At 47.9% G+C, this 22,413-nt stretch overlaps 2 protein-coding genes across 2 annotated transcripts; one reads left to right on the top strand and one right to left on the bottom strand.

Moving 5' to 3' along the window:
- Positions 1-1,062: 1,062 nt before the first annotated feature.
- On the bottom strand, positions 1,063-10,153 carry LOC119446679 (acetylcholine receptor subunit alpha-like 1). Its single transcript, XM_037711173.2, has 7 exons — positions 9,680-10,153; positions 8,907-8,951; positions 7,793-7,902; positions 6,458-6,638; positions 5,380-6,045; positions 3,906-4,100; positions 1,063-3,525 (listed from the first exon to the last, which is right to left on the bottom strand). Exons 1-7 carry the CDS (start codon positions 9,938-9,940, stop codon positions 3,340-3,342), a joined length of 1,644 nt encoding a protein of 547 aa, XP_037567101.1. The 5' UTR covers positions 9,941-10,153; the 3' UTR covers positions 1,063-3,339.
- Positions 10,154-10,384: 231 nt separating this feature from the next.
- On the top strand, positions 10,385-21,461 carry LOC119446680 (acetylcholine receptor subunit alpha-like 1). The gene is made up of 7 exons (XM_037711174.2): positions 10,385-11,562; positions 12,991-13,035; positions 13,985-14,094; positions 15,268-15,448; positions 17,422-17,706; positions 18,787-19,062; positions 21,207-21,461. The coding sequence occupies exons 1-7, from the start codon at positions 11,245-11,247 to the stop codon at positions 21,444-21,446; spliced, it is 1,455 nt and encodes a 484-aa protein (XP_037567102.1). The 5' UTR covers positions 10,385-11,244; the 3' UTR covers positions 21,447-21,461.
- The last annotated feature ends 952 nt before the right edge of the window (positions 21,462-22,413 follow it).

The raw sequence follows: 22,413 nt of genomic DNA, 5'->3' as shown, positions 1-22,413 counted from the left end.
GCATTTACAAATGGCCCGTATTGCTCACGCAGATGTAGGTCCTTTTGTTGCAATGGCACGTACTCACTCTTTACCACCCTTATTTATGGTTGATTGATATATACGTGACATGGCTCATGGCACGAAGGATGACAAGCCATTAATCGGGCGGCAGTAGAAAAAACTAAACATAAATTTTGTAAAGAAGATATTAAAAGTATATGAATAGCACATGAATAAATAACCATAATTAATAAGCTTAATTTATTGTGAATCATGAGAAACGTATTTATTTTTTTAAAAGATGCCACTTACGATGAGAAAAATAAGAAAAGTAGCATGACGATGTCTTTCTCTCTTATAAAATTAAAGAAAGCATCTCAATCTGTCTCGACAATGTGCAATAACGTCGTCTTGTTTACTTCCAGCGAAAATCATCTGGATTTTCACAGGGATCCTACACCCCTTCGACCTATATAGTGTAGGACCTATGGAGTCGAGTCTTTGAAGCTAGCAGTTTACTCCCGTTCACGCGTACAGAGATTTACAGACTTGACCAGACAATGGAACCCTGGAGACGGAGACCACTGCTTTCTAGCTGGTCTGGGTAATGCGTGTTTCCCTTCACCACAAAAGCCTCCTCCCTTCAATAAAAAAAAGCGAAATAACTGATGGTAAATAAAGGGCCGTCTAGCTCAGTGTGCTGAACGGCCGAGCGTGCTGTTCCCTCATGGCAGTCATAGCGAAGCAACATTAAATAGTGCTGCATATGTAAACGCACGCTGCTATTGTTGTGGTCTCGATATACGGCACACATTCATGAAGGGAATTGAACACACAGAGTGAGATAATACATTGCAAAGAAACAAACTAAGTTCCACGATGAGAGAAGAGTGTGATTTCACAGAAGCACCACGCTTGCATCTTCATCTACTGCGTTCTTTCAAGCTCACTAAACACATTGTTCAAACATCGCTCAATAAATTTCGTCACAGCAGATATCGTTCGTTTTTAGTAATCTCCGTGCTGGCATGGCGCGCGTCAGTTGTGCGGGAATATCGTCAGTTACAACAAAGGCGCGCAGCAGCACGGCGACGCACTTTATTAGGAAACAACGCTACAGAAATAGTTCTCGAAGACAACTATCCCTGGCTTGCGTTTTTGCCACAAGCTCGCATTCACCGACACAGGTTAAACCGGAAGCAAAGCCTTATCCCGGAATGCTACGATGCAACAATCCACTGGGCTAAGCACAGGCTGAACGTTTTCGCACCGGCGCCATGCTTCGGGGAGGAAGAGAGCTCGCCGAAATCGCGCGTCACACGCCGCCGTTGAAGCATTGCGGGCATACCAGCGCTGACCACTGGAGCAACTGCTGAGACCACCGCATGTCTCTTCCACAGCGTACGTGCTTGTCATCAAGTACATAACACCGTCTAGTTGGCTAGGCGCTAACAATTTTCGAACGTGTGGCACATCAATGCCCAATTCATTGTACTGTCATTTTGCTAGTCCAAGAACTCAAGTAATACGAAGTGTCCCGCCTTAACAAGCTAGCTTGTACTTTGTTGTGTTACCTATGAATTGTCCTATTATGTGCTCTCTTTCTCCGTCTTCTGCAACTGTCCAACTGTCCTTCTGTATCACACACGGGTCACTAGGTCGCTGATGCGCCGTTATAGTGTTTTGGCCTATCCTATCTTCTGTAATAGAATGATATCCTTCCACAGAGGCTTCTTGGGACTAGTTCTGCTGGTAATAAGCCAAAAGAAAACCTTGTGTTCCTAGCTTTTCGTTTGATTCTGATGAATTTTGACAAAGTTTTCAAGTAGAGACACGCGACAAACTTCAGACTAAAGCACCCAAGGATTTGAGCTTGGCGTGCTTTATTTCCGATTTCGCCTCTCGGTGGCAACTGCCCTCTCGGTGGCAGTTGTCAGCTTGCTCCCTCCCTATTTTCTTCGTGTCCTTGTGTGTATATTTGTACAAACCAAATAATAATAATAATAATAATAATAATAATAATAATAATAATAATAATAATAATAATAATAATAATAATAATAATAATAATAATAATAATAATAATAATAATTTACTACTTTCAAGCACTGTGTACTTATTATGATGTACGGCATTCATTGATTTCGTAGCTTTAGGACTTCAACGGACACCACTCTAACGGCGATGAAAAAAATCTCCCAGTCAGACGAATTGGAGCTTTCATTTCATTGTGCGGCCTTGCCAGCGAATTTATTTGTATTTGTCTATTACCTGATCCCCCCTCCCCCCTTTATGTAATACCCTCGGAAGAGGGCCTTCAGGGGCATTTTAAAATAAATTATTAAATAAATTACCTTAAATCGGCGACCAGCGTTCAGCGCGAGTCCAGCGAAATCTCGGCCCCCACGGGCGCACGTTCCTACGCGTAACAACAAGGCGACTCCGCTGACAAAAACAAAAAAGAAAACAGCGGGTACTGGGGGAAAAGAAAAAAAAAAGCGGGGCGGCCAACAGTAACACACATCAAGCTTACTACAAGCACTTACAACTTTCACTCGAGCAATAAATGGTTTCCAGGCTGAAGACTCGGAAATGCGTCGTGCTTGTCTCGAGTGCATGGCAGATGGAAGTGGCATCTGGGAAAACAGTACACTCAGCAGGTGTCACTTTCCAGACTCGTCGTACCTACAGGCAGCATCAGGCTGAGCACAATTAACAAAAAAAAAGAACGAATCTGAAAGCAAAGTCGGTACCAACCCGCCAACTCGCGCACTCATAAACTAAACCAGTAAACGAGGATAGATTAGGAAATTAGGAGTGGAAGTTAGCGACATTGTTAGGTGAGCATAGGGTGTGAAAGGGAGGGCTCAAGCGAAAACGAAGACGACGCGAGGCGGACGACGGCGCTATTCGAAGACCGCGTTACCATTTTGTGTAACTCCGCGTTGAAAGAGCGTTAAGAACCTTGAAAAATAAAAGCGAAAGACAGGGGAGAAAGGCTCCCCGGCAAAATATTTTTTTTGTTCGTCTAGGGCTCGCGTTACGAAGCGGGCGAACGTACAAAATATCTAGACTGTATCGCCTCACTTCGAGTGTGTTCTCTTCATTTTTTTTTTTCGGCCACAGTTGTGCCCCGTTTTGACTCTGCTCACTACAAACAGTAAAGTCTCAAGTCTCTCTTTCACAGCCACGCACTCTCTCATCACTCGTGTCACAGTCCTCTTTCAGCAGGTCGAGGATTGGGCTGACGATGTCCAGCTCGCAAGGCGAGCGTGAAGCGAGGGTACCTCTGGTCAAGACAAGTCGGGAAGGGCTTCTGGTGGAGCAAGCGTCTTCGGCCGACCGATATCGGCAGGCTCAGTCGTGGATGCGCCGCAGTCGCGGAGCCACCTTGGACATGAGGATGTCAATAGGGAGCTTGTCGTCGAACAGCGAGGGCGCCTCAAGGATGATGCAGGCTGATCCCACGACGCACGTGAACGTGAACAGCAGCAGGAATAGTCGGTCCAGGACCATGGCCACGTAACGCCAGTCTTCTATGACCTGCGCGCACGTTCGGACCAAGTGACATTTTTATCGGGCCAGGGTGGGTGTGTCTGCTGCAGCAGCTATCGCGACGCTGTGTGCAAGAGACGTGTTCCTTCGCAAGCCTTACCTAAAAAAAAATTCGTCGCTGTTAATTACGAAACCACGTACTACCACCACTACAAAATCTATTTAGCAAAAAAAAAAAAAAAACACGACGTTCTTCAGGCATGCACGTCCTTTGAGACTTTCCTGTCAACGAAAACCGCAGATCTTCGCTATAAGCGAAGTAAGGATCGGCGTGAACTACAGAGAGCGTCCGCAAAAATCTCGATGTGTTACAGGCAAGCAACGTACCGACATTCACTGAAAGACACCAACTTGGACATTCGGCGCACCTGATCAAAGTGGTCGGCATTCTCCATGTGCTGCGCGATGAAGCGCACGTTGAACACGGGTCTGGCCAGGTCCTGGTCGAGCAGGGATCCCGGGTCGGCGCCGCCATCGGGAGGCGAAGGCAACGCCCGAGGAGAGGCGTCGTCACCGCCGCTCTCTGGCGGCTCGGCAGAGTGGTACGCGCATAGTGTCAGTTCCTGCGCACAACGGCGAGCTTCCTATGACGAATGTTCAATGACGGCGGGAAATGTAGAACAGGTTATCATAGCTGTTGACCGGCGTTGAGACCAGCGAATCAGGAATGGCCCGAACCACCGTCGGTGCCCTACCCACACTGCGGACCCCAGCAGTGCACAAGACAGGTATTGTCTAACTAACTCGCCCCACTCACCCACCAACCAACAACAGTAACTGACAACCTGCCGTGCTTGCTTCGTGCTTATGGTGTTGGGCTGCTGAGCACGAGGTCACGGGATCGAATCCCGGCCACGGCGGCCACCTTTCGATGGGGGCGAAATGATGAAAACACCCGTGTAGTTAGCTTTAGGTGCACGTTAAAGAACCCCAGGTGGTCCATACTAATCCAGAGTCCCCAATACGGCGTGCCTCATAATCAGATGGTGGTTTTGGCACGTAAAACCCCATAATTAAAAAAATACAGTAACTGACAGCAACTCTTTAAGAAAGAAAAAACGCGAAATACACTTAAACAAAACGTCACCACTTCAGAAAGCTGCTAGAAAACGTTCTGCGAGAGCATAGGCCACGTTTGTATTTTAGTTTATATTATGTTCTGTTAACAATCGTGAAGATACGTTTCTTTCTCTCTAGGAAAGTCGCTAGATTTCAGGGCAAAACCTCAGGAAAGCCTATGAAAACGTTGAGAGTGCCGTAGTGGTCAACAAGTTATGGTGCACTCCGTCGTCTAAAATGAAATTAAACCTTGATATGAGACCATCACTTGTACCTGCATGCCTCATCGCACATTGTACGTCAAGCATCTCCTTACGTTGGAATTACCGTAGCACAGGCCGACCATTGACGACTGTGTCGACTTGCGTCAGTGTCCATTTTCGCACACATACATATCGATGTGCGTTAAGGAGCTGGCGCATACAAGGGCTGCTTAGACATCGGTAAATGTCGCCTCGACATAATTTTCATACACCGTGCAAATGCATAGTGTAGACCTCTTCACACAGTCCTTCCGCACCGCTTCTTGTCTCCCTGACACGTATGTTCGTATAGCAGGCCAGAGGGTGTTTCAGTTAAGATCGCGGAAGGGCTGAACATTGATCTTGTTGGTATGCATTGAAACTTTTGGAGGGAGCGCTAAACGACATGATAAAGAAAGACAACACTGCACCCTTGCGTTGTCTTTCATTGTCCCGTCGTTTAGCTCTCCTCCAAAAGTTTCAGTGAAGATCACTAGCAGAGAATAAGTAAGCGAGCGTGCCGCGTGCAGAACGTGAATACCTGTAGCGGCGGTGGTGGCGGTGGCGGCGGCGGCGGAGGAGACGGCGGAGCTCGGTTGTCGGCGGACGGCGTGGCATCGAAGCCCATGGCACTGGCATCGTCATCGTCATCATCGTCTTGGGGCCGTTTCATGAGGAGAACGGGGGGCAGGACCTTCAGGAAGACGTGCTTGACCCAGGGCGCCATCTTGTGCGTCGCCGGCGAGCGGAAGTTGACGTTGAGCACGGCGATGGTGACGAAGACGGAGAGGGAGACGAGCACCATGGTGAAGAGCAAGTACTTGCCGAGCAAGGGCACGGCCAGCGACGTGGGCGGGATGATTTCGGAGAGGAGCAGGAAGAAGACGCCCAGCGAGAGCATGATGGAGATGGAGAGCGAGACCTTCTCGCCGGAGTCCGAGGGCAGGTAGAACACCAGCACGGAGAGGAAAGAGATGGCCACGCAGGGGATGATCAGGTTGACGGTGTAGAACAGGGTTTTGCGCCGCAGCGTGATGTTGAAGGTGATGTCCGGAAAGGGCTCCTCGCAGCACGAGTAGAACTTCTCCTTGCGCCGCGCGGGCACCGCCATGATGTCCCACTCGACGCTCAGGTAGAATTCGGACAGGTCGATGCCCACCGCGATGTCGTTGGAATCGTCGCGCTGGTGCTTGTGCTTCAGGTCGACCTGCAAGCGTGTACAGCTGCGAATCAACCTTTTCTTTCTACTTATCTGGCATCAAAGGACGGCACACGGTGCCTGTTTTCTGTTCCTGCTTTCTACGCCTTGGGCAAGAACTAAGGCAGCTTCATTCAGATATTTAGCAAATTACGCACCAACCACGCATTTTTTTTTCAAGCTTTTTTGTCACTGCTGCGTGCCCACTCTCTTGCAAGCATCTGTTAGAACAACTGAGGTGAGCGCCAAGGCAAGACACGTGAGCTTCTTTACAGACAGTCTAAACGCTGGTCTGTGTTCTACATTGGCTAGCTCTAGTAGGCCTGCGCATTTCAGACAGTCGCACTGAGCCGCGCTAAGCGCAATGAACATACTATACTGCCTGTCCGGTGCGTGCAAGGTGTTATAGGCAGACACTGACCGTGTATCCGTCGTAGGTCCAGGATCCAAACTTCATGAAGCAGGTCTGCTGGTCAAATGGAAAATATTGCACGTCTATCTCGCAGGAACTTTTGTAGATTGCGGGTGGTTTCCAGATGACGAGGCCATCCGAATGGAGAATGGCTTTGGTCATGATGGTTACCTCGTAGTTTCCATCAGCGCTGCTCACAGAAAGGTGCACAGTGGAGACAGGAAAATTAAAACGGATGTCATATTGCGGCAATGCATCATAAACACAATGTAAGACATGCTAGGCGAACGGCAGTCTGATATTTGTGAAGTCCAAACTAAGATTTTCGATAGTATCGTCTGTCTGGCATGCATTGTGGAGGAAAGCTGTGGCAGGGTAGTCTCGTCGTGTTCAAGGCACTCCAAAGTCATGAAGAAAAACGACAGAGCAGACGTGTGGCAATGCATATTTGAGTCATGTTTATCCTCGTTGTCGACTGTCGTGCTGACTTCCGAAATCGTAAGCTGTCAGACAAACTAGCCGGTAAGATAATGCAAAGTGGATGTGATCGGATTTAATAAGCATGAAGTCCTGAAACAAAAGAGAAATTCCAGCAAATATTTGACTGGCAAGTTAGGAAGCAGTTAAACTCAGCGAAGACCAAGCTCAGTATATAAACGCAGAGATGTGTACCAATGTAGAAGTATTCACCTGAATACTTCACCACCTACCCCCACAAATTTTAAATCTCACAGGTTGACAGGTATGGTAATAAGGCGAGGGACCTGTACACATTTTACCTTAAATAATTACAACAACAACAGCAACAATAAATATTGCAGCATGAGCACTTTTCTTTTTTTTTTCAATTTCCGTTGTCTGTGATCGTGCCAAATTAAAGGGACGAATAGAACCTGTTAGACGTCCCTCTTCTTTAAATATATCTTGGCAAATTATAATATTAAAAACCAGCAAACAAAAAACATTGATATGATAGGCCTTATCCTCTACTTTCAGAGCTGATTCCATGGACTACAGCACCATTAGCTGCCGCCTTAAACCGAGCGGCGAGACTTAAATTTATGAAGAACATTACAAAGAAACAAAGATATCCTACCATTCTTCATTAAAATTTCCTTTAATTACCTGCATATTACAGTACCTTATTGCGCATTATTTAAATGTGTGCTCTCATTTACGCAACTATAATCACGTATATTTCGAAATATTGTTCTACGCCCCTCCGCTCAGAAATGTATTTACCTTGAGGGCAAAATGAACTAATAATATAAGCAAATAATTACGGCGGCGTAGTGGAGTGCTTTCGTCGTGACGGAAAAGAAGAACGGTCGTAGAAGCACTCACTTATTGTAAAGAACAATGTCCGGCAGCCAGATTTGTTCAGCCGGTACGTGGACTTTAGTCACTCCGCCGTACTCTTCGGGGTCCCAGCGGAGCTTATAGTCGTTCCACTCCTGCGGAGAAAGAACAACGAAATGCTGCACTTCGCGCCCCATGCCTCATTACAGTCCTGGTGCATCGGACACATTTATGAATAAAGTTTGTATAGTCAGCTCAGACTGCAATCAAAAAGCATTGCAACGAGAAAGCAAGGCGCATTCCTCGGTTAGTTGATGCGACTCCTTGCAAGTGATAGAGAACGACATGACAGGCACTATAGGTATGAGGGAAACAAGAACATGGAAAATTTGGCTGATATGTATGTTTGAATACGGCTGCCATGCATGTATACGGCTAGCCGCCATAGCGCATGCGTAGGCACAACTAACACGCAGTCAGACGCTATAGCGACTACAATGTTAGCTAATCGTTGGTCGCCCGCAAAAGTCAGCCAACAAACAATAAATGCTATCGGATATTGACGCGTAATTCAATGCACACTGAACCTTCTTGCTAAGATGGATGCTTGCGATGAATCACATGCCACAGTAATTTTGCTATTTTTAACCCTAGTTTGCTGCACTTTAGCAGCGTTACTGGTGCAGACTTTACAGTGGGGCAGGCCCATGGATATGCACGTCCACAATTATAAGGTAGGTTTCCAGATCTTCCCCTGTGGTGACCATGTTGCTGAGCTGCCCACGTTTGCTGTTAGGTTGTTACTTTCATAAAAAACCACGATTGATCGATCGATTGATTGATTGATTGATTGATTGATTGATTGATTGATTGATTGATTGATTGATTGATTGATTGATTGATTGATTGAAACAACTTGCGACAGTACCGGTTAGATTATTTTTTTCTTCCGGACGCCACTGCATTTCTGATCTTTCTTCTACATTGTCACTACACATCAAACGCACTAAACATGACAATCGAGAGAATTCCTTCAGAGCTGAAGCACCTACATTAAACTAGGGAAAAAAAAGGAGGAAAAAAGGGGGAAAAGCGAGCCGCTACGCGTATCGCGTTTCTTTTTTAGCAGAGCAATTAGAAATGAAAAGTATTCTCTTACCTGCTCTACCCATACGTTTGTTGTCATTATTTGATTCTTGAGGTTCTGAAAAGAAGCAAGGCACATCTCTCTCAGTGTTTTTGACAACACACACTCTCGCCATTTTCCGGAAAGTCGCGAGCACTTGCCGAGTGGCCAGTTAATATTCGGCCAGCCAACAGATCACTTTACTGTGGTGCTGTGCGTGCGTACGCGTGCTTGTGAATGCGTTATAAACATTGAACAGGAGCGGGAACCTTTTGGTTATCACCAACATTTGTCTGCTGCCGACGAGGTGCGAGCCAATAAAGCTTTCGTATGCATATAGCGTTTTCACCATGACTGCTGCACCCTTCCTCGTTACCGCGAAGTGCATAAAGGTATTTCTCAATGCTTTTCTGCGTGATAATATAAATGAATACTCGTACTCAAGTCGACCACTAACAACACTGCGTGAAATGTGCACTTTCCAAAAAGCCAGCAGTCAGTAATGAATGACCAGTGTTCCGTAAAAGCTTGCCATTACGAGTGCAGTTTCGCCTCACTTCTCGATGTAAGTCTGAGCGCTCTGTCACAAACCCTCTTGTTTACAGCTGCGCATAACTCACCGCACATCGAACCTTAATTATACAGGAGGCGTCCTGCTATGCGTTCGTTCGATGGTTCTTCTGAAATCGGGCATCGTACCCGCGACCTACAGCCAGCCGACAGCTCGCCACAGCGCGCGAGATTGCGTTTCGCATGGGGGTCCACACAGCATGCTGCGCTGCAGAGGCGATCGATGGCGCGCTCACCACGTCGATGAGCTGCGACAGGCGGAGGCCCATCTTGACCGTGAGCCGGTCCGAGTTGTTGCCCACGGGCCTGATGAGCGAGCTGTATCCGTTGATGAGGTCGTGGTAGAGGCGCTTGGTGTCCGCGTTGGCCGCGCAGCACGGCGTGCGCCAGCTGAGCAGCGCCACGATGAGCGCCGACAGCCGGAGCCGCCATGCCGGCCCGCCGCCCGCAGCGGCCGGAGGCGGCACGCTCGTGGTCCTCGACGGGGTCTCGCCCATGGCACGCACCACCACCCAGCCTACATGCCTCGCCGCATGGCCGCGGCCAGCTGCTGGTGAGCGCTGGTGGGCGCCCGGCGGCGAAGCTGTCCCCGCGCCGGCGTTGCCGCCACCGCGTCCGCTGCTGCTGCTGCTCCGGCGGCGTGATGTCGTCTCCGCCGGCGACGCCCTCCTTCCTCGGCCAACGCGCTCCGCATCCTCCCTTCGGATGAGGCTCCTCTTCCGCGGGGCGAGGGAGAGTCGCGCGCGCGGCCGCCGAGCGATATTGCCAAGCGCCGCGCTGCGGCACGCCGCGGCAGGCGCGGCTGCGAAACAGTGTTGGAAAACTTTGTTTGTTTTCCCTGGTTCGTTGTAGGCGTGTCCGTCTGCGTCTCTACGCATCTGCGTGGACGTGCAAGCTCGTGACAGCACCGTAGGCTTTTTTTTTTTTTTTCGAGAGCCGTCGATCACGTGCACAAATCTTAAATTAATGGGGAGGACACCAATGCGGAAAATACTAAACCTTCAAAACCAACAAAGTAATGCTTCTGAGGCTGGTATCTTTGCCTCAGACATTGTGTTACACTTTTTTTTTTTTTTTTGCACGCCTCGCTCTTTGAAATCGATCAGCCTTACATCATAGCGAGCGTTACTGCAAGACAAAATTGTTCTATTTTATCGCTGTAATGCCGTTCATTCTCTCGGCGGTTGTTGAAACCACTTCTACAACTGCTATTACTCAGTGATACCCGGGTTCCTCCCCGGAAATTTTATTTGAAAAGTAAGTACGTAACACTAAAGAGAATAGAAAGCATAGGACCAGTGTATGTCCGTCCCTGTGTTTTAAAAACGCCGGCACTCTACCGTGCACTACCTATCCAAACGTATTTATGTTATCATGTTAGCCTTAATTTAATATACTAGCATTAGTCTGCTTCTTCCTTTCTTAAATATGTCGGTTCGCTTTCACTCAGAATATTTTCTCTTTGAGATGCCTCATCCAATTTTCATACGGCGTAAGCGTTAATCTGACTTCGTTTTCCTTCGCATTCCCGCACGCTTCCGTATGTCGGGTAGCAGCGCAACGTTCGGTCGCAACTGGTTGTTGTTGGCCGTAATTGGCTATATCCTGGTGCTTCGCTGACCACTCGACTGCCAAGTGCTCTCAGGGTGGGTCTCCCCGAGCTGTCATCGCCGCTTTTCTAAATGTTTCCGGTAGACGCGTTGCCGGCAGCCGGCAGAGGCCGATCGCCGCCGGCAAACTCTCTCCTCCTTTTCCCGAATCCTCTTCCTTCTCCGTCGGGAGATGCGGGAGCAGCGGATCGATGCTCCGGGGGATACGTCGGCAGCGCGTGGACGAAGACGCGGAGCGGAGGAGGGCGGCGATGGCGTCGTGGTCGTTCCCCGGCCGACGGCGCGGCGGCGCACGACGTGGTTCTCCATCCATGGCGGGGCCGGCGGAGCTGCTCGTCGCGGCTCTGCTAGCGCTCTGCGCGCCCCGCTCCTGCCTGGGGAACCCGGACGCCAAGCGGCTTTACGATGACCTCATGAGCAGCTACAACCGGCTCATCCGACCCGTGAGCAACAACTCGGACCGGCTCACCGTGCGCATGGGCCTCAAGCTCTCCCAGCTCATCGATGTGGTACGTTTCGCGACATGCGCCGCGCCTATACGACGGCTGCGGGATGTGCATCGGCGGCATGATGAGCGCGAAGAACGCACGCCGCGAAAGCCTTCTAGCGTAGCGCGCACGCGACTCGGGCTCAAGAAGTGGACACGCATACGGTGTCCGTGTCCTATACATGTATCGCTGCCCCGTTGTCTCTCTGTGCGCGTTAGCGCCTCCTCCTTGAGTCCGGTTCGCGCTACTCTGGGAACAAGGTAACTCGATTCCGTATACGAACAATCGTGCATTGCAGCGCTCGCAAAGAACGCAACGACGCTACTCCAGAAAAAAAGAAGCACGAGACAGACGCCGCACTAGTGCTCCAGATCCTCCCTCCTTCCATTCATGGCTGCGTTCTTGACGCTCACCATGCCATGTGGTCAGGTTTACCACCATCATGTTCTGGCCGTACCCCCTCGCTTGCCGCACCTTGTCGCCAAAATAACAGAGGCTCTGTATATAGCTGCCGGCCCAGTGTTGTTTGTTCGACGATGTGCCAACGGCGTTTTCTGACATCTCCCCATCTACTTCGTCTCCGGCTACAGTGAGACGTGCTTCTGGCACGACTACGTTCTGAGCTGCTGTCACCACTTCCAAGGCAAATTTTAGGATATAACAGACTCGCTCCTCTGAGCGAAGGTTGCAGCGAATGTCAGTGTCCGGAGAAATGAAAAAAGTATCCACTGCTGCTCCTAATTTTCTCGAAAAGACACAATGACCACCCTGTGGTATTGTGTCTATACATTACCTTTCATTATATAACCAACTAGATATAGCAGCAACCAAATGATAAATACGGCATAAACTGTAGTGTTCTTTTGGTTCAGAGCTCTACACGTATTGTTCGTGGAAAGAACCAGCACGCCTCACACTCCAATTTTTCGCTTTTGTTAGTTCACTATCCTTGTCAAACACAGCGCACACGCGTCCTCTAAAGCTAAGTAGCGAGGCTTAGAAAACGAACGGTGAACGACCTAAGTGAGGTCGTTCTAACTTTCTGTTAACAGCAGTACGCTAAGACGGAATGAGGAAATTAAGAACGAAGACCTCGGCTGTCTACTATAATGAAGCCGTCCCTAAGCAAAAACAGAACTATCTCGAAAGGCAAGTCACAAAACTGTTGACGCAGGTCGTATTAGCATAATAGGCAAGGAAACGCATTGCATCCGGCATCCGTACGAGCCAAAATTCGTTGTGACAACGCTAAAATACAACAAGCTTTCCGCGTATACATCAAAGGAAGGAAGAGCTATACATATGGGGTAATAGCAAACGACGCGACACAATCGATAGCGAGGCGAAAAAATTAGAGTGCATCTGCTGTTATGTATTTGTTGCGCATCGTTCAATGTGCAATGGGTTATTGAATTTCGTCTTTTTTCTATTATTTCTCTTTCTTTGTAGAACCTAAAGAACCAGATAATGACAACCAACGTTTGGGTCAACCAGGTAAGTGCGCACATCACGTTACTCACATCGTACCTGCCTGTGAATTCTCGCTCTGCACGGCACAGAACTTGCCGAACAACTTATTGAGCGCCCATTGAGTACATGTCGGAACAGTATACATCTACAATATAGGTGACAATCAGATGCTCGTTGGAATACACCGTGTACCACAACAGCAATCACGCGCTATACATAACATAGGAACATACTTTTTGTTTCTTCTTTTCTTTTTTGTCGTTATGCTGCGCGTTCTATCAAATTTATACAGTTATATAATACGAATGTCGTAATTCCAAATTAACGACAGAGCTGTAGCACAAGTTCCTCCGAAGTATCTAGCTCTTATGCGCTTCTTGCGTTGAAGTATTACGACCGTTTTTTTCTCGCAACATGCATGCAGGTAAAACGTTCAGCTTGCACCAGAAATTTGTGGCGATCGACACGCTGTTTGTTTAGAGAAATGGATCGTTATCTGCTGCGTGCGAACTCACTAAACATGGATTAAAATACATTGGGGCGGACAACAAAAAAGTTCACGTCTAGAGACCGTCACTAACCGTTCGGGCTTTTAAAAAAAGATGCTTCAACACCATTTAGGTCGATCAGTCACGTAACTCAGTAACAAAAACCATCTCCAGTATATAGCCTTCCATACGTAACTGTTGTATGCATAATGCAGCATAACACTGGCATGTATTAACTGCATCAATGCTTACAGCCTTTGCTACCAATAGATGGTATAGAAATCCACGCCCCAGCGACGGCTGACTCTTCATAAGTACCAGAAATATATCGCTAAGGCTTTGCTTTTACTGGCTGCAGGAGCCGGAAGTGATTGTAGAGCCGGAAACACGTTATGACTAACCCGTTTTAGACATTAGCGATTAGCCTTCCCACTCCAGCACTTAACACCCGTAGCGTCAACGCACCATTGAATGGTTTTCCGCAGGAATGGTCGGACCACAAGCTCAAGTGGGACCCGCAGGAGTACGGCGGGGTCACTGAACTCTACGTACCTGCGGAACAAATATGGCTCCCTGACATTGTCCTCTACAACAAGTGGGTCACACATCGCTAACCACTTAGTTTGCCGCAGCCCTGCGCATGCGTCGAATTTTAACGCGTAACGATTTAGTAGCGCAGCTTCTCTCATGAACGCTATACGACTGCGCACAGTGGACTTAGTGCGCAGTATTTGGAAGGTAATCCCTTTGTTCCTTTTTTCTTTCTTGTGATCCGGGGATTTAAACTATAAATCGTTTTCGTTTACTCTGCATTTATGGGTTTGGTGCTGCTGTCACAAGGTCTCTGCAGCTAGGTTGTGCCGATCACAAATCGATTCGTTAATAAAGTATGACGTTCTAGAGTTGGCACATCAACCTCTGTCGATGTGCTATGTCCACAAAAATAGATTTCTTAGAATGCTCAACTCAAAGGCTCGTTTAGAATGCGATTAAACTTGTAACAAATAAGCTCGTTTTAGAATGTCATATGCCAAGAAGGAAAGCCATCTTCCACTCAAAAGTGCCCGCCATAGTTGCATAGTGGATATGGCTTCACGCTGCTGAGCTCGTGGCCGCGGCTTCGATGGGCGAAACTCGAATCGGGCGAAATGCAACAACGCCCGTGCACTTAGATTGAAATGCAAGTTAAAGAACTCCAGGTTGTCAAGATTAATCCAGAATCCCCCACTATAGGGCATGCCAATCAGATCATTGCTTTGGCACGTGAAAACCCCAGAATTTCATTTTTTTTCCCCTTCGAAAGGCTCTCTTGTTACATTTATGTCGGTTAGAAATGCCTTTATTTACGTAACTAAGGCGTAATAATATTGGAGCAATTCATTGTACGAGTGTTTTAAGAAAATTAACGTTCATCAAGGGTATGGAGACATGAGCCATATAGACAGTTCGAAGCACCCTTGCGGGTGTAAATTACTTTGCAGTAAAGGGATGGGAATATAGACTATAGGAAAGACTCCTTTTCGAAAATGTTACTCCGCGTGAAAGACCCTGCGATAAAGCAAGGGTATGATGTTTCTTTCTTGACACCATTATCCCACACGGCATTTATGACGATTATTGTCATGTGCTAAAATTACGCAATAAAGGGGTGCGCAATTAAAAAAAGTGTATATATTAGGTGTGCATAACTTTCGACACGAAACTGTCCGTGTTGTAGAGTCGAGCGAATCGTTGGCAGGCGTTTTATCTCCCGCTAACTAATGCGCAGTGCTGACGGCAACTACGAGGTGACCATCATGACGAAAGCCATAATTCACGAGGACGGCCGGGTGGTGTGGAATCCACCGGCCATATACAAGAGCTTCTGCCAGATCGACGTGCAGTACTTCCCGTTCGACAAGCAGGACTGCTTCATGAAGTTCGGATCCTGGACCTACGACGGATTCCAGGTGACCTCAGCTAGTATAGACGTCCCGATTTATTTATTTATTTATTTATTTATTTATTTATTTATTTATTTATTTATTTATTTATTTATTTATTTATTTATTTATTTACTGGATTGGAAATGTTGCCAACAAGCTGGCTTTTCCACAACTATGAGTTGTTAAATGAATGAAGGGTGATGACTGGCGAAGAGAAATATTTCAGCTATTTAGCTGCCACCCTGTGATGTCCCAAGACTATGGCGCTCTCGTTTGAAACCACCGCCCCTTCCCTTCCAGTACGGCCGCCGATGAAAAAAGAAGTTCTGGAAGTGGACATAAAAAGAAATTTTGGGTTGAGCATTTGCAGTGTAAACGATTAAATCGCAGAAGCGAAGGTATAGTTATACTGCCAAAGTTACCACGTCTGGGCCACTGGAACTTCACTTCCTAAATTATTCTGTATCAAAATAGAAAACCAATAATCAAAACAAACAGAAAAATGTGCGGGGGGTTACGCTCGTTGTAGACGTATGTAACGAGTTGGTACAGGCGGCGGAAAGGCGGCGATGTTGATGGTATCTTCTAGCCTCGTGCCGTACATTGAGAAGGTGTTGATCCCTTCAGCGTACCGACTCGAGGTAGCTGGCCAGAAGCTTCGAGAAAACGGTATTTGATCACATCGACCAATTAATTAAGCAACTGACTTCATCTGATCTCTGGCGATAAGATTATCTTCAATGTCCAAGCGTATGCACGCATGTCCAAACTCTTCCGCGCAACTATCCGGCCCCGAAGCGTGCCGGCCACACGCTCGACCAGTCCCAGCAGCTCCAGCCAAGTTCCCCGACTCCCTTGTTTGATCGTGCGCTTCACCTATTTACCGTGCGCCTCCCTTTCCGCGAATCCCGAGACACGCAAGGCCCATTCGAGAAGAACAAACAAGAACGAAACTCAGCGAGCAATACAGTAACAGAACAGACCCTCTTAACAGGCAGAAAAACAAGAGACCGTTGTGTCAGCGTACGAACTATGCACACGCGAAAAACTGCACACACGTGACGTTGCCCGTGCACGTTGCAACCTTTTCCACGCTTGTGCAATATACAATGCAAGGCCTCCCCACCGAGTCCACAGCGGGAGCGCATTCACCTCAAACTAAAATGAGCCCCTCGTTAAATAATTGCGCGCCCCGTTAACGCGAACGCTACACGCGAGCCCAGCCTTTGTCCCCAACCCCACGAACTCGTCGCGGTCAACCACCCGCACCGCAAGAACTGCCTTCGCGCCCACGGATCCACTCGCGTATCGCGCTCTGTGCTCATGGCGCCTCATCGACGTGACAAAGCCGTTCATGGCGGAAAAACACCGCGAAAATTAGGACACGGTCACAAGTTGAGACTGAACGGCACAAGTGCTGTCTACCAACTGCTTTATTGAGGCGAAAGCATTAGATGGCTCATGGGTCGAAAATTTGAGCGTCCGGAAAGTTCAATGGCACCAAAATTCAGTGGCACAAAAATTGGGACTCGAACCCTCGACCTTTGGTGGCAGTCGAACCCATGACCTTTTGTGTTAATCAAGGCGATATTAATTAAGGCACAGTTAATTAAGATATAGTTAATTAAGGTACTCGAACCCAGGGCCTTTGGTGTTAATTAGGGCGAAATTATTTAGGCACAGTTATTAAAGTAAAGGTAGGTAAGGCACTGGAACCGACGACCTTTAGTGGGAGAAAAGTAATAGGAAGTAACAGCGCATGCGAATTAGAATGTCAAGTAATTTAATGAATGTCTCGTGAGCACGCAGGCTTTGGCCTTCATCCTCTTTAGCGTATGCTAAAGTGACTGTCAACTGTTTGAAGAAACGTAAGGAAGGGCATAGAAAGGGCTCATGCAGGGAACAACTGCTCATGCTCCGTTTGGTTGATACCGTTGACTTCTATCTCGCCTCCGACATTAAACGACTCCTCATACGTGCTTTTTTTCGCTGTGCAGGTGGACCTGAAGCACGTGAGCGAGATTCCGGACACGAACATCGTACCGGTGGGCATCGACTTGACCGAGTTTTACCTGAGCGTCGAGTGGGACATCATGGCCGTGCCGGCCATGCGGCGCGAGAAGTTCTATTCGTGCTGCGAGCAGCCGTACCCGGACATCACTTTCAACATCACGCTGCGCCGCAAGACGCTCTTCTACACCGTCAACCTCATCATTCCCTGCGTCGGCATCTCCTGCCTATCCGTCCTCGTCTTCTACCTGCCTTCGGACTCCGGCGAAAAGGTCCGTCAGTCATTTCATTAAGCATCGTTAAAGGCCGATCACCAGTCGCTTAATTTTGGTGGCTAATGAGAGTGAAGTTAGAAGTTGGAAGTCGGGAAATACGTTAGGGACTGACTGCGATGACACCGTCGTACCGCCAAACACAGTCGTAGCAACGCAAAGATACCTATAATAACTTCAGCGCGCAACTACAATTTCCAAATGCAACAGTCCCGTCTCAGTTGTCGCAGACTGAACTACAGCCATCTTTATTGTCAAGTGTTCAGGCAGGAACTTAGGCAGTAGAGCTCCTCTAGATCCAGCGCTAGCCAATGAAGGCGACCTTTGCATGCATTTTAGGGTTAACAAGCAAAGATTTATTTTTCCGTTTTTTTCCCCGCAATAGTGAATCTGTTTCAGTAAAACGCAGCTGTTTCAGTAAACGTGCCACGCGTCTGCTTCGCTAGAACTGCTATAGAAGTTTCGCAGGCGCGGTTCTGATGCGCGTCAGCAGCACACACTTCCGGCGGCTTGTAGCAATAGAACTTCAATGCTCGCGCCTATCCGCTCCGGCGAGCTGATTGGAGGCGCAAAGGCAGATGGCACACCAATACGGCTGCACTTCCGGCTTCAAAAACGTGAAAAACGTGACTCCTATTTTGTTTCTTTCCTCCATGGGTTTAGCAAAGGCATTAGATAGATAGATAGATAGATAGATAGATAGATAGATAGATAGATAGATAGATAGATAGATAGATAGATAGATAGATAGATAGATAGATAGATAGATAGATAGATAGATAGATAGATAGATAGATAGATATAGATAGATAGATAGATAGATATAGATAGATAGATAGATAGATAGATAGATAGATAGATAGATAGATAGATAGATAGATAGATAGATAGATAGATAGATAGATATTTGAAGCAGGAAGGAGGAAGGAGGAGAGGCCGGTCGGAAAAGTGTCTCCCGAAACTGCTACTCCTCACCGCAGTAAGGGGGAAAGACAGGTAAAGGTAACTGAATGTATGTGGTCCGAGCAGACAAGCCGCGTTCTTTGAATGGTCCCCCCAGTGACAGGCTTTAAAACGCAGGTGTCGCTGTCGATATCGATCATGCTGTCGCTGACGTTCTTCTTCCTGGTGCTGGCCGAGATCATCCCGCCCACGTCGCTGGCCATGCCGCTACTGGGCAAGTACCTGGTGTTCACCATGATCTTGGTCACAGTCTCGGTGCTGGTGACCATTGCCGTGCTCAACGTGCACTTTCGATCGCCGTCGACGCACCGCATGGCGCCCTGGGTGCGCCGCCTCTTCGTGCACCTCATGCCGCGTCTGCTGCTCATGCGGCCGCCGCAGTACCGCATAGAGGTGAGTGATACGCTCTACAAGGGCCTATTTAACGACGAGTCTTTGAATGTGGAGCCTCGTTCATAAGTGGTCCAGAAAGTCGCAGGAGCACGAGTTCTTGCTCGAGCGCCTGATACGCTGTTCCTCCTCGAGTACACGTGAATTTATTAAACACTTGCCTCTTCTCTCTAAATATCGCTCTCCTTTAACCTTCCAACATGCTGGGCATCAACTCGACATACCTTTCCACTTACTATATTCACCGGAGATCGTAGATGCAAGTGTGCTACGACGCGAGACATTGAAGAGGACATGCCGAGCACAAAGCTGAGACATAGCATACACGAGTGCGCACGGCATGTTGCGAAACTTTGTCCACCGCCTCGCGTTTATGTGGCACAAGGTGCACCTACAATGTTCTAGAATCAACCAACTGTACAGTTCTCGTTGTCGGAGCCGTCCAGTGACATGGGCAGTCAATCCGTTAGTTCCACGACTCCGTGCCACGGCGGATTGTTCAAGTGTAACGTTCGCATTAGGGAACAGAATTCTGCGAAGCCATTCGCGCGAAATAACGGTATACGTAATAATATGCAACGACGAAACCTTGAACAAAACTACTCAGGTAGCTAGCCTATGCTAATTTCTTGGGAATGAAAAGGTTTATAAATTACGTCCCACCAATGTGGTTCACTAGAGTCTCGTCTTGATAACGCTGCCATTCACGGCTTTTGGCGAACGTGGCAAGTTGGCCTCCATGCTGGTATGATATTGAAGACAATGTCTTCCTTGGCAAGTTACCACCACGTTTCCGTATCGTATATATGTCTGTTTTGACCCGTTTCTAGCTTCCTTCGTGGCCCGATCCAGAAGATCATCATCATCATCATCATCATCATCAGCCTATATTTTATGTCCACTGCAGGACGAAGGCCTCTCCTTGCGATCTCCAATTACCCCTGTCTTGCGCTAGCGTATTCCAACTTGCGCCTGCAAATTTCCTAACTTCATCATCCCATCTGGTTTCTGCCGACCTCGACTGCGCTTCCCTTCTCTTGGTATCCATTCTGTAATCCTAATGGTCCACCGGTTATCCATCCTACGCATTACATGAACTGCCCAGCTCCATTTCTTCCGCTTAATGTCAACTAGAATATCGGCCATCCCCGTTTGTTCTCTGATCCACACCGCTCTCTTCCTGTCTCTTAACGTTAGTCCTAAGATTTTTCGTTCCATCGCTCTTTGTGCGGTCCTTAGCTTGTTCTCGAGCTTCTTTGTTAACCTCCAAGTTTCTGCCCCATATGTTAGCACCGGTAGAATGCAATGATTGTACACTTTTCTCTTCAACGACAGTGGTAAGCTCCCAGTCAAGACTTGGTAATGCCTGCCGTATGCACTCCAACCCAATTTTATTCTTCTGTAAATTTCTTTCTCGTGATCAGAACATAGCGAAGTCTAAATATAAGTGTCACTGGGGCCACTGGGTATGTACAACTGGGGCCACTTAGTACGTGATGACTATGATGATGATGACGGTGATTGTGACGATGATGATGATAACTTATGAGAAAATTTTGGAAGGCGATTCAAGCTCTATTTGACGTCGATCAAGCTTCGTCGCTAGAGTGAGGCTTGCAATAAATCATGCGGTTTATACACTATTCTCATGCCCAACTCGCCCAGGAAGACATTGTCTTCCAACGACTTCAACTAGACATTGAAACGCCTTCCAGCTTTTTTCGATCTGATCAATCTAGTATGCACGTTGTCCCGTGTAGACTTGGCGCACATACGCACTTTTTATAATGTCACTATCTCTTGCGCGCAATTCTTCCTCTCTCACCCCTTCTGCACGCTCGAAGCAGATTTCGCTTCATTGTCACAAACTATATGTGTGCGTTCAGTGTTCCTATTCAAGTAGTTGACAAAGAACAAGTACACAGAAATAATAAAAAGTTCGGCCTTAATTATCTTGACGCCTTGCTGTATCACCTTTACACGGAGGCTGTCGCTTTCTGCATCTGGTAGGGAGCAACTTCTAAGCAGGGTCGCCCCCCCCCCCCCCCCCCCCCCGCGCTTGCGGAAGAGCGGGAGATTTTAAAATGAGCAGGGCACTACAGTATATGGGATTGTGGCTTCAAGGGACCTCTGCCGTTGGTTCGCAGGTGGACGAGGGTTCCTCGTCGTCAGCCAAGTCGGCACACCAGGGCAACGCGCACGTGGACGATTCTATGATCCTGCCGGAGCCACTGCTGTTGGCGCGGCCGCAAGGGCTGCGCCAAGCAGACCCCGTGGTTGGAGATCAGCCGCCTGGGGACATCGAGCGAGCTATCCACAATGCCATGTTCATCGCGCAGCACATTGACAACAACGACGACTTCGAGAGCGTGCGTGTCTTTATATGAACCGCGTGTTTGTAAACGTTGTGACGGGGTTCTTGTTAAACGATGAGGCAGGAGAAGTAGATGCCAGATACGCCAACTCTGCTTCTCTTTAACTACATACCTCCCACTTTTAATGATAATATTCGGTAGCAAACCATCGAAAACTTTCCTCAACAGTGTGCATCTTACTTTTCGGATCACGGCTGCTTCGAAGTCAGTGCCGAGAGAAGCGGTATCAAGGCACGGTGCTTCGAAAGCTCGGCTGTCAATGTAATACTCCCGCAACAGCGTCTTCACAGGCACACGGCACAATTTACGTCCAAGGTAAACACACACACATAGCCAACTTACCAACTGTTCTGCCACCGCGCGACGGGTTACAATGTTGCACCGAGCGCACGTTAAATCGCACCCGGGTGCGGTGCGACCTGTTCCTCACGCAACGCAACACTTTTGCCTGACTTCAAGTTGCGGATTCGAGGAAGTAGCTGAAAACGTACGAGGTCTGACCCATAAGTTTGTGCAGTACGTTTAAAATAAAAAAAAATATTTCACAAATTTTTAGATACATCCGATGTGGTCACCATCTAAATACTCGTAATACACAGCGCGAGAACAAACACGGGGACGAATAGCAGACACGGACAAGCGCTGAACCTTTGTTCTCGCGCTGTGTATTACCAGTATGAATAACCAACTAGCCCAGTCACCCACCTTCTAAATACTCCCCGTTAGAACCGATACACTGGTTCCATCTGTTTCACGGCCTTCCCGAAAACGCTGGACCGACTTGAATACAGTTGTTTCCTTTGGGGCATCCTTTCCCAGGCATTTAGAAAAATTTGATGCATTTCTGCGCCACTCTTTCCCCAATTTCACAAGAAACTTGATATTAATCCTTTGTTCCGTCTGTTCGTCGATCTCAATCTCGACAGACTAAAAATGGGTAGCACAAAAAGTTCACGAATAAAATTATACCTTGCCATGC

The sequence above is a fragment of the Dermacentor silvarum genome, chromosome 3 (genome assembly GCF_013339745.2).
Source record: "Dermacentor silvarum isolate Dsil-2018 chromosome 3, BIME_Dsil_1.4, whole genome shotgun sequence".
Classification (NCBI taxonomy): Eukaryota; Metazoa; Arthropoda; class Arachnida; order Ixodida; family Ixodidae; genus Dermacentor; species Dermacentor silvarum.
The sequence above is the reverse complement of the archived record's forward strand: the minus strand, read 5'-3'. Positions and strand labels throughout refer to the sequence as shown.